Source organism: Talpa occidentalis, unplaced genomic scaffold (genome assembly GCF_014898055.3).
Source record: "Talpa occidentalis isolate TD23 unplaced genomic scaffold, MPIMG_talOcc4v2.1 talOcc4.5, whole genome shotgun sequence".
NCBI lineage: Eukaryota > Metazoa > Chordata > Mammalia > Eulipotyphla > Talpidae > Talpa > Talpa occidentalis.
This window is the reverse complement of record NW_023604861.1, coordinates 109,819,802-109,832,500: the sequence shown is the minus strand read 5'-3', so window position 1 is coordinate 109,832,500 and position 12,699 is coordinate 109,819,802. Positions and strand designations below refer to the sequence as shown.

Here is a 12,699-nt window from a genome sequence, read left to right as displayed (position 1 = left end):
GCAGCTGTGTACAGACATGTTTGGACCAGCCTGTGTGCATGGTGCTCAGGGCTGGAGAGGACAAGGTGGGGCAACTGTAGGTAAAGTGGAGAAAAGATATGACACTACTTGGTAAAATCGTGACATTGTTGGTGTGTTGGGCCCCACCTCCCCTCTTGAGTTTGCCTTCTTTCTTGGTGGATGCCTTGGCCCTGCAACTTAAAAGTACTGTGCTCCTCCCTTCCTGAGGTTAGAAAATTTACTGCCAGACAGCTGGGCAAGGATAAAAATTCTGCTCAGGTGTCCAGGGTAGGAGTGCAGCCTGCCCTGTATCAGTCTTCCTGCTGGATTTCAGAGGTCTCAGAGTCTGTTAATAGTAACAAATTGAAATTTGCAAATACTTTCTTTAAAAACATAAAGGAGGGGCCGTTTTAAGTGGGTGCTTCCATCATTTCATTTTACTCTTTTCTTTTAGACATGCATGCCTTCATGCATTCTCAGAAATGCATTCCTCAGAAAGGGGAGGGAATGCAGCCCGTGTAGCAAGGTGTCACGTGCCCTGGGGGCCTTGGGGGTTGGTGCTGTGCAGAAGATGATCGCCAGGTGTGCAGGTGTGGAAACAAAAGTGTTGATGGCCACTGCTCATAAGGCCATGGAAGAAGCCAGAAATTGCTACAGCAGTAGCTAATTAAGGGCTTCTTGTCCCTTTAGCTCAGAGAAACTCAGTGCAAACTGCTCAGAAGCACCTCAGCCTGACCCTGCTGAGCAGCCTCCTGCCTGGGCTCCGATGCTGGTGTCTCCAAGCAAAGGCCTTGTCTGGGTGGACGATGGAGCTGGGAGAGGAGTCCCTGGGCTCAAGCTTGCCTGTCTTCATTTGCACACTTTGTTCCTATAAGGTAAGGGTGGTGATTGAAAGCAATTTGGAAAGCGGTGGACAGTGGGCACAGCAGACATGCATTGTTGGCTTGATGATTTGGAGCATGGGAACATGTTCCGTGTACACTATGGTTACGGGGTAACATGGCAAATTAAATGCACCAGTACCCCGCTCTCTCCCCCACTGGATGTCTAGGTGATTACCTGGCTCATCTCATAGCTTTATATCTTCATCATCTTCCCGTGTGTCTCCATATCACGGCAGCCATTTAAAAAGTGCAAAAGCCCTGCCTCTCACACCCTGAGTGGCTGTTTTCCATATGCTTCTGCTAAGGATTTTCCTGGGAACCCCTCAACCCTTTCCTTAGGTCGTACCCGTCCATCTCACTTCATCCTATCCCTTGGGTGTATTTCCATCTTCAAAGAGATGAGGTTGTCAGAGCCAATTGCTTTTTTTTTTTTTTTTTTTTTGTGGGACGCTCGCTGGAGGCCTGGGAATGAACTGGCGCTGCAGAGGCTGCAGGCAGCCTCGCAGCCCAGTGCTCAGCCGCTGTACCACCAGGGGAGGCCCAGAGTCAATAGCTTTTTAAAATCTAAATCAAAAGAAAATTTCCTCCCCAAACCTCTATGGCTCTTCTTCCTGATTTGGTTTGTTTTAATTATGTTCAGTTATGGTCATAAATCATAACGGGACACTGTGAGCAAATAATCCTCATGTCAGCCAGGTCTAATTAATTGTTCAAACTTCATGACAGAGCATTTCACATGTTTTATTAAAACTTGGACCTTTTGGTACTACTGATAACTCTGCATTATGCAACTTGGTTAGAATAAATCAAATTCATCTACAAGACTGTGGCGGGGTCACTTTGGGGGGACTCTCCCATGTGACATGGCCCTCCACTGTGGCAGTGTAGGTAGCATGACCTTATGAAGCCCAGTGGGGAAACTCCCAAGTCCATGCAAAGCTTCCTAAACTGGGGTGCTGTGGAATGGTAAGGACTGACTCTTGGGCCCTGCGGTTCTGAGGGCAGCCCTTGTGCTGCTTCTCTGCACCTTATCCTGCCTCTCACCTTATCCTTCCTCTCGATTCCCAGTTTATCAACTTCTTTTCTTTCTCAATTTGGGGCCTTTGCACATGCTGTTTCCTCTCTCTGTAATGGTCTTCCCCTCACTATGCAATCATGAACTTCTGGTTCTCCAGTAGGCGTAACTCATAGGGAGATGTGAGGCACCTAACTTCTAGTCACCCCCTTGTATTTTTGCAAATTTCAGTAACAGGTTATTTCTGCCACTAGTATATATCACTACCTGCCATAAATTAACTTATTTGCTTTCCTCTTTGATGTATCTTTTGCTAAAACAGAAGTTTCATGAAAGCAGGAATGATTTCCATTTTACCATTGCAGACCCAGCACCTAACAGTGCCTAACATAACAGTGATGCTTAATAAATGTTTGTTGAATGAAATTGATTTCTGTTCTTGGCCAAGAGATTTGTGTTTTTAGTTTTCTTTTTTATATAACAAGACAGAATCTTGACCAAATGGATTTTTTTGAACTGCAAATCTATTTTGTGTCTCTGAAGCAGCTGAGACACTGTAGACCAAGGCCCTTCCTTCTGAAGTCCTATTTTTCCTGACCGCCCAAGGATGTACTCTCCTGGTCACCGTCTCACCTTAGTCCTTGCTCTTACTTTTCTTCTTCATCTCTGGTTTTCTCCCAATTCTATATTTTATCTGTTCTTACATTTCCCCCTGGTCTAGGTGACCTCAACCACAAAGGACTTCAGCCAACCCTTCTATCAGATATCCCTGGCCCCTGTTCCCAGCCCTGGCCTGCCACTTATGACCCTCTGCCCTCCCTTTTAACAGATGAAACTTCTTTATGCTCTTCTATCACACTTCCTATTCTAGAATTTTCAACAGCTTCTCATTTTCTGCAGAAGATTCTTTAATCTTTAACCCAGATTCTTTAATCTGGTATTTAAGGCCCTTCCTGCATGGCCCTTAACCCACATCTAGAACTTTCTAAAAGGCACTTTTTGCTGATCTGTGAGCACATCCCATGCTTCTTCCTCTGAGCCACTCTTCTCCTTGCCCTCTGCCCAGAATGCATTTTTCCCCCTATCTTTGCATGTCCAAATTAGGCCCACCTCAAAGTCTACCTCTCCATAAGTCTTTTTCTAATTTCCTTCTTTTCTGTCTTTTAAATCCCAGAGGGCTTTCCCTTTCTCAGGCAGGTGTCATGCTTTGCATTCTGTTTTAGTTACCATTTAGTGTACAGTTTATATACCCGGTGAAGGGGTTTCCTTCTCCTCTGTGAGCTTCTGTGGGGCCAATGCCAGGGCTTATTCATCTTTACTTCTCCCTCAGAATATAGCTGCTTCTTTAAATACAGCTGATGCTTGGCAAATACTTGGTGAGTGAACAACAGAACAAAGCATCTGAGAGTGCTGTGCCAGGAGAGGATGCGCTTTTGATTTAAATTTGGCAGAAACAGATTCAGTTGGCTAATGTGAACTCTTCATTAAATTCCAGTCAGCGAGAAAATGGGGACAATTCACCCCATGACAGGGAAGACAACTTTTAGAAAAGCTACCATTTCTTAGGTACTTAGTGCTCACTGCACAAAAAAATCTAATTATCATTTATTCATTCATAATTAAGTAATTAATAAAAAATTAATAAAGGGGAACCTACTCTGTTAGGGTTCTAGTAGCCCCAGTCCTGTAAGCTTTGAGAACGAGCCACTCTTCTAGAAAAAGGAAGCACCAAAAGGAGGTTGAGACTATACAGGAAATAGTAGGGTTGTTCCTCTTGACAAAAAGGCTGTTAACGCTGGGGGCTGGGGTAGCATATGTGAAAATCAAGGCTCCCATGGCTCCCAAGGTTAGGGTGCAGTGGAAAATGAGCTCCTTAACCCCCTCTCCCCAACCCCTTAGCAGCAGGGAGAAGGGTGAGCCGACCTGGACTGGGGTGTTGATTAAACTCGTAAATGACATTATGTGATTTCTCTGCAGTGGGGCTGGGAAGGATTTCTTTTCTGAAATCCTGCTGCCTCGAACACACCATCAACCTGAAAGAGGGGGCTAGAGAGGGAGGCTGTGAGATGGAGAAGCCTAAAGTAGGGTGTTGAATATTTCAGCAAACTGTCAACTTCAATGTATAAAGGCTGCATCTATCTTTGAAATCAGGGTGCTCTGGGGTTTCCAGCCAGCCAGTTGCCTAGTAACATGCGTGAAACACTGAGGACTAGCCACTTGAAAGTTTATTTTTGTCCTGAGTTAGTTGCTGAAGATTGAATATGATCTGGTAGCCAGAGTAATATTTCATTTTTATTCATGAGCTGGGGAAATAAGCACATACTTACAGTGAAATCAGCGTCGTCCCATTGAACGCATGACTTTGTATTTCTTCAAATCCATTTCCATATAGTTTGCTGAGGAGGTAGGAGGGAAGGTTTAGAAACAAAAGAATCAGTTTGGAATCTCACATGCTTCCTCCTGTGACATTCATTGCTCAGAAAATTATGGGCATTCACAATGTGGTCTATTTCTCTAACATTTTAGATGCTAAGGGATAAACCTCTTTTTGGTCTGGTTTGCTTCTGCCTCCACCCTCACCACCACCTCCAGTTATACTTGACTAGTCATTCTATGTATATTTTATGGTTTAGTCCTTCTTGTCATTTCCATTATACTGGTAAGAAACCTAACCCTCAGTGTTGTGGTGAAGCTTGTCTAGGGTCAAAGGGAAGCAGCACTGGGATTTGAGGCTGGAGCTGTCAGACTGGCACTTCACCTCTGCTGCTTCAGGCCTGCGCGGAATACATCTGGAAGCTGGGGGCAGAGGAAAGCTCAAGTACCGAGTTAGCTTTTGTTTTTCTTGGAAATCAGTGTGTGGCTTTGCAGATGCCATATTTGGTGCCATCACCAAGAAGATTTCCATGTCTGTGCTCTTTTCCCTTAAATGGGTTGCTGGTGGTTGCATGGCCATGTCAGAGACAAATAGGTGTGTGAGTTGAGATATAGCTCAGAAACATGTTCTACTTGCCCGTGAACAGGGGTTGTTGCCTGTAAGTTCTTTAAGACCCATTGGTGGATAGTGAAATCAATTTAGTTTGGTGAAGTCAGCGTTTAAAATATTTAAGTATGTTGCATGTAAATAGGGTAGCCCGGCTTATGAAATTTTGTTGTAGCATTTTTGTATGTCACATATGTGTAAGTTTACACACATATACAGGTCTGCCTAGATTAAAACACAAGAGGTTTCTTAGAACACAGATGCCAAGTGTTAGAGTTAGGAACTCTCCATGTTCCTGAAAGAACTTGGAGAGGATCAAGCAGCACCTTCATTTTACAAAGAAGGAAATAGGCTCAGAAAGTGACTTGTTTAAAGCCCACACTAGGCAAACAATGGACCAGAACACAATTTTTGTTGGGGTGACTTCTAGCCCATCAGTTTTGCTATGGTTTTTACTTTTCTTCCTTGAGATATCAGATGGCCCCTTTCCCTCCTCCTGCAGGAATATGTTCAATGGCATGTTCCCCGTGTGGCCTTTTTTGGTTGCTATATTTAAACTACTGCTCTCCCCTCCCCCAGTGTCCCAGCATCCTCTAGTTCCCTTCTCTGATTTGTTTTCCCTCTGTTGCTTTATCACCATCTGACCCACATTATATTGTACTTGTTCACTGTTCACCTCCCCCTGCGGAATGTAAGCTTCCTAGAGCAAGGATTTTAACCTATTCTGTTAACTGCAGAGTTTTCCATCTCTAGAACAGTGCCTGGCACCCGGGGAAATGACAATAAATATGTGCTCAGTGGATTGGAGGAAATGGGACCATGGAAGATCAGTATCTTATTATAAATGATAGCCAAAAAGTTTGAATGCCACAACCTAAATAGGAATATTTGTTTACATTCTTTTTCTTTTAAAAAGATTTATTTATTTTTATACAAGAGCTGGGGTACAGGCCAGAGGCACGGGAGGGTGAGAGGATTCACCAGAGACAGAGCGGGGAACAGAACAGGCAGAGGACCGAAAAACACTGCTGAGGGGAGCAGTGGGTGAGACAGGAGAGGTCTGTGCACCATGTGGGAATCTCCCTGGCTGGCTGGGAATCAAACCTGCACTGCAGAGGCTACGGACAGCTTCACAGTACTGCGCTCAACCTGCTATGCCAAGACTCAAGTGAGAAAAGGCCCTGGTGTGATATAAAATTAAGCTCCATGCATCTGGGAAGATGCTCTTTTCCCTTAAAAGGGTTGCTGGCAGCTGCATGGGCCATGTCAGAGATAAACAGGTGTGTGAGTTGAGATATACTTCACACAGATGTTCTACTTGCCTGTGCTCAGGGGTTGTTGCCTGTAAGGTTCCTATGGCTTTTTAAGCAAGACAAGTCTGGAATCTGTCTCGTGTGTGTGATATGTCAGTCTATCTGCCTGTGGTTTTTCCCATTAACTCCCAGCACACCTGAGACCAACCGGCATATAAATAAATATTGGTGGGACTCATGTTGAGGCATGATATTTGAATACAGAAAATAGATTACCAAATAATTAGTGAAGTCTCCTTATTAGGTTGAATTCAAAGAGAGCAGGATAGTGTATTTAATTCATTTCATAAAGCCTGTGGGTCACTCATGATGCCTACTACTTAGCAGGAGCTCAGTTTCAGGGCTTGTGAAGTGGTTGTCTTGCTCTTTCTGGGAAGAGCCTCTCTGGCTTCTCTGCTCTTACATGCTTTCTTCTAGAATTCTTCTGAGCTACACCTTCACACACTGGCTTTTACTATATTCTGCAATAGATTATTGGACACAATTTTTCAGTAGTTTTCCATGTTCATTTATAATGTGGAATCTGTGGGGGATCAGTTCTTGTTTGATCCCTGTTGTAATTACAATCTTCTTAACACTTTAGCAGCTCAATTTCACTAGCATTCTTTAGCATTGTTTTCTTTTTAATTTTACAATGAGAACATTGTGCTTTGGCAGTCTCTTGTCATTTGGGGTTGGATACCTTTACGGCAGTCTTTTTTTAGATGAAGGAATCATACCTGTCTTTCTCTCAACTTTCCTGAAGCTGGATATCTTGGCTTCTAGGCCAGTATTTCTCACAGCATACACCTCCATCCATGGACTCAGAATCACCTGAAGCTGTTGCCAAAACAGAGTCCGATCTACTGATCAGGTGCCACAGAGACCTTGGCATCAAGATCTGGTGGTATCCAGGAACATGCGTTTTTATAGCAAGCAGTCCCAGGGAACGTGGGCCTGCGCTGTGGGACTCCTTCCCCTACGGTGTACCAGGAGGGGACAGCTCTCAGCAGCTCCATGGTGCAAATCAGATGTTCTGTGGGTCAGAATAGAGTCTGGAGTCTAGTCCCCTGATTGCTTTCTGTGTCTTTGAAGAGGTGGAGTTGCAAAAACTAGCTTCTACTCTTCCTAGTAATGCAAGACTGCCTGCAGTTGTTGGGATGCCCATCCTTCATCACTATTTTATGCTGCCCTGACCCGAGCTTTGATACTTATAAAGATGGGCTCCTCCGTCTTATGCTATTTTTGTGAGGCTTGCAATGCCATTGCTCTAAGTGCAGCCTGGTGGTTAAGTCCAGGAGCCCTGAGCCCAAATGTCTGGGATTGAACTCCGGCTCTCCTACTTACGAGCTCAGTTACCCTGGGCCAGTTACTTAGCATCTCTGTGTTTCAATTTCCTAATCTGAAAATAGAGATGATAATAATACCATTGATTTACAAGGTGGTTGTGATGATTAAAATAGTAAACATATATTAAGCACTTAGAACTGGGTTCTGGAACACAGTAAATTCTTACTGTTACTCCTATTAACTCCCGTTAACTCCTATTTGGCAATGGCCTCCAACTCTCTTACCAGAACAGAGGGAAAGAGGTTTCTTTGCATCCTCTGGAAAGGATTTCTGTGAAATACAGTGACCTGTTTAATTGAGCTCTTGTTCTTCTCCACTGGCCTTTCTCTTGCTGGGCAGCGCAGGCCAGTTCAGTGGTATGGGCTGCCCCCAATGAACTCACGCTTTGAGCACCCTCAAAAGGGTGGCATCATTCACAATTTTGTATCTGGACATTTATTTCTTAATAGCCTGGTCCTATGTGTCCCAGTTTCCCAAAGAACAAGTCTCCACTATTTCCTTTTCAGCTGCTGCTTTTCATCTCTGTTCTTCCCAGGCATACACAATAGGATGTGCTGTCTTGTTTTGATTAAACGAGTGGCTTCCTTACTTTGGAGAAATTACAAATGTAAGTGGGAGCCCCCATGCTGTCAGACCTGCACAATGCTTGCAATGCCCTTTAAAACATCTGGAGAGTCACTTCAGATAACTTTTTTCCAAAACATCATGGTGTCAGAATTAAATGAGGAGTGCTTCTTTTGCCTTGAGGATGCTGTCACGGGCATAGAAATGAATCCCCCCTAACTTTTTCCTCTATTACAATTGCTGTACCTTACTTTAAAGCATTGTCTGCATTCTCTATTCAAGTGTCAGTAATTGTGACTCAAACAAAGTGAATGCTACCTTTTTGTTCAAAATAAGATTCAGGGTTTAGAACTAAGTCACAAATGATACTCTAATTCTGAATGCTGCCTTATTACAAACTCTGAATATTCTTAGGACTCTAAAAACATTTGGGGTTGTATTAGCCATACTGGATGTTCTGTCATAGATCCCTCTTGGACCATGTTGCCACCCGGTTTTTGGATTTCAAAGAATAAAGCTGAATTTACGTTTGCAGGACCTCTAGATCTTAAGAGTCCCCATTACTGAAGAGCAAAGCATATTATTTTAGAAACTGCCTTTGGTGTTATATCAATAAGCATTTTTTTCTCAAATGACTATGCAACACTATCCTAAAGAAGAGGGATCATAAATTCACCACTTTTTTTCTCTGGGTGCACTTTGCTGACATCCTTTTATATCTGAGTAATTGCTTGTGTGTTCAGACCCTTCTCTAGTGGAGCCCTGGCAGTGGTTGAGTGGGTAGCTCTTACCCAGCCACTACTATCTGCTGTCATGACCCTAGTTTTGAATGTCTGTGAGGGTTCCCCAATTCCATGGGGCTCACAGTCTCCTTGGCAAGGGATCTCTGCCACTGATATGAGCAGGCCTGCTTTTCAGCAGCACTGAGTTTGAATGTTTCTCTCCACCTAAACCAAATTCATGTCAACTTAAATGACTTCACCATATGCAATAACAAAAAGGTGACAGGCATTGAAATAGGCTATAATATATGTGGAATACAATTTTTGAAAATTCCATATTCCACAGTGATGCTTAAAAAGGGAGAGAGCAACGATGTGAGAGAGGAAAAGGGAAAAAAAGATTTTTACAAAAGAGTGTTGGCTAATGTAGAATGACAGAATTTCAAAATTACCATCTTGTATCTCCATATGTAACAAGTAAATAATCAATAGGTGCCAAAATCACTGGATAAAAGTTTGTTGGCCAGTAGGAGAGCCACAAGGAGCTCAAGTATCCTATGGATCCTTTTTGAATGACAAAGGAAAAATATGCCTTTACACAGAGGTCTGCAGTCACGACCTGGGCCACGTGGCTCCTGAGTGACATGAGGTACCTCCTGGCTTGACACACTGGGAGAGACCCCACATGCCTTATGCAGGATTCTTGCAGAAATGGCAGCATAGTCACGTGATTCTGGACCACTAGCTTGGGCTCCTCACAGCACTCAGTGTGATATAGAAAAGAGCAGGGCAGTTTTCAGGGTAGGAGGTGAGGGTGGGGAGACAAAGAAATAACAGCAAAAATGCAGTGCATAAACTTTGATGGGATTCTGCGTCTAAAAGTCATAAAAATCATGTACATTTGATCAGTGAATACAGGTTGGAAGATGTCATTAAATTCATGTTGATTTCCTGAGGTGTGATGTTGTTGTAGTTATACAGAATGTCCATGTTTGGGGGAAATACATGCTGAAGTAGTTAGGTATAAAGTGCCATGACGTCAATAAACTTCATTTGGATGGTTTGGCAAAAGGGAAATGTGTTCTGTGTACTTAAATAGAGAGGGAGTGGGTGTGGCAAGCTGTGAATCTAGGTATGGTATCTCGGGGTGTTTATAGTACTGTTCCTACCACTTGTCAGTGGATAAACAAATGGAAAGTGATTCCATTTGTCCGTTTAAAATTTCAAAATAAAAATATATTTAAAAAGAAATAAGACAGTATTTTCAGAATGATCTAAAAGAACTGACTTGCTGAATATCGGCTTTGAAATGGGGTGGTGCCATGTAATTGACACAATATGAGTGCATTTACACAAGAAGGCAGTGTAAATCACCCCAATGGATGGACAGGACAGAGGGGTGTCAAGGTGGTGTGACATGAGTGCACTGGCTTAACAGAGAGCCGGCACTAGAGCCAGGACTGGCTACTTCGTTTTCTCTGAAGGGTCTTAGAGAATTAATTGCAGTGACCTTTCCTTCTCTTTATGAAGTTCAGATATGAATCAAGTTTGTATCTTTTTTGAGGCTAGTGTTACTAACCATCTATAATATTTTAAAGGTGGTGCAAGCCAAATCCTGCTCACTCAGGGGGCACATTTCAGGGTGGCCTCTTGAGGAGATTTAATGAAAAGCCAAAGTGGCTATAAAGGGACATAAGAGTATAATGTACAGTTTTACCATCCGCCCCACTGTGCTGCTCCAGCATCAAGTGAAGTGTTTTGTTTTTATTAAATGAGCTCACAGTTGGTAAAGATTTGGGTAGGGGAAGGGCAGGAAAGGTTCCACAGAAAGCAAAATTTTCAAATACTACTAGTAGTGAGAAGAGAAGGCTTGCTTTCATTATATTTTAATTAGGGAGTTGAACTTCATAGCTGAGAAAATAAGACTTTCCTCTTTAAGTGTAATACCCTGTTTCCAGTGGGGTGCTCCACACGATCCTTCACTTACAGAAGGGCCCATTCAGCTGAGAGCAAGTGCCTGGCAAATGTCTAATCACTCTCCTTCCAGATGAAGGGCCAAGAGAGAGGCGGGAATGGAAGCACAATGCCCCCATGGGCTCTCTGGGAGAGATGGATCCGCAATCCTCATTAACTTCAGAGGTGGAGTAATTAGGCCCTGCTGGTAGGTACTATTTTTCTTCACATCATAACCAACATAAGTTAATGGCTCCATCATGAAAGTATCATGTGTGTGCCTGCTGCAATGTGAGGGCATGAAAAGGAATGTTTGGTCATTCCTTGAGTTTGGTGAGTGGTCCAGTCTGGGGAGCCCATAGAACCCTCCAGGTTCTCCCAACATTTGTTTCCTTGTTAACTTTCCTCCATGTCCTCTCCCTTTTTGTTCCTACACCATTCCGCTCCCATCACTGTACAAATACCTATGGTAATGTTCCTGATTATTTTTAGACCAAGGTCAAAAGCACAGGGAGTCTTGGATATTTGTGATCTTTGGATAAAAGCTACTCTATTGGGTGGTTCATTCTTATTGGTTTTTTCAGAGCTACTTCTAAGCCTTTCACTCTTATCCTGGCACACAAGGCCAGCTGCAATCTAATGTCCTCCCGATCCTCTGCCATTTGTCTAAACATGTTTCCCAGTGCTTAAACAGGATCTGCACTCCCGATTAGTAAGTCTCATCCTGTTTTCCTCCTTCCCACAACGTGCTGTTGCTCATGCTGTCCCCTGATTTGGGCTACTCATTCTTTTCTCGGTATGTGATATCACATAATAGTTAAGAACTTGACTCTGGAGTTGGAATGCTAGGTCCAAACCTTGACCTTGGGCAAGGTTTCTTCATGTAAAATTAGAGCTGGTGTGAGACTCAGAGTTGTTGTGAGACTTAAAAACTACACAGGTGTTTAAAGTAAGTACATATAAATATTAACTACCATTAGCACATTTACCTATTGTAAATGCCACCAATTCCATAAGGTCTAATTCAAGTCTCAGCTCTACCAACACAGCCTCTGCTGACTCCCCCAGCTCCTGATGATTTCCCCAACACTTTCCATTTCTGTGGATTGCAAGTTCTCATAGTGAATACCTACTGGCTTATATTATTCTTTATTTCACATTTTCCCTCCCTCCATGGAGATCATGAATTTCTAGAGGGCTTGGAGCTTATGTCTTTCATGTTCTCAATAAAGGCACAGGAAGGCCTTGAACCCCAAAGCATCCGGTACTTCCCCATTCAGTGCACTGAGTGTTCACTCTAGGAATACCTCATTTCTAATGGGACGTGATCAGTGAGTAATTCCATTTCCGTATGCTGTTTCAAACATGTTAGAAACATCTAGAAGAGCTGTAGTATGTGAATTACTCACTGATCATGTCCCATTAGAAATACATGAGTAGAAAGATTGAAGAGAAAATTTTCTAGGATCTACAGTCGCTTTCCTGGTGTTTGAGTTACAAGTAAGGAATTTGAGTTGTTTTGGAATTATTTTAGATTGCTGCTCTGTATTCTTTGATTGCAACATTCTGAGTTGGTGCTACATTGGCCACAGCTTTGTAACATGATAGGCACGCATTGAATTACACCTACAGAAGTAAAAGCACTATACAAATGCAGTGTGCCATTGATAATAATTTTTAGAACCCACTGCTAGAAAAGAGAATCCTCTGAAATGGTCTCTCCTCTTGCTTCACAGCTACGTCCTCATTCCAGGCTCATTCAATCCATGCTCTCTCTTTAAGGTTGTTCTCATTTACTGCCTCACCACAATCCTACCATGGCTGTAAGCAAAGCAGAAAGTTGGTATGTAGGGAGCAGAATTGAATTTGGGTCTCTGGACATTGACTATAAATGAGACAAAGGGCTCAAGATGCTGCTTCTGAATGGTGGGGGCAAAGG

General features: G+C 43.1%; 1 protein-coding gene across 1 annotated transcript in view; it reads right to left on the bottom strand.

Annotated features, from left to right (window-relative positions):
* LHCGR (luteinizing hormone/choriogonadotropin receptor) overlaps positions 1–12,699 on the bottom strand; it is a 52,902-nt gene that overhangs the window by 15,547 nt on the left and 24,656 nt on the right. Inside the window, 1 exon segment of the mRNA XM_037528085.2 lies at positions 4,227–4,295. Within this exon segment, the coding sequence (XP_037383982.1) occupies positions 4,227–4,295 (69 nt within the window).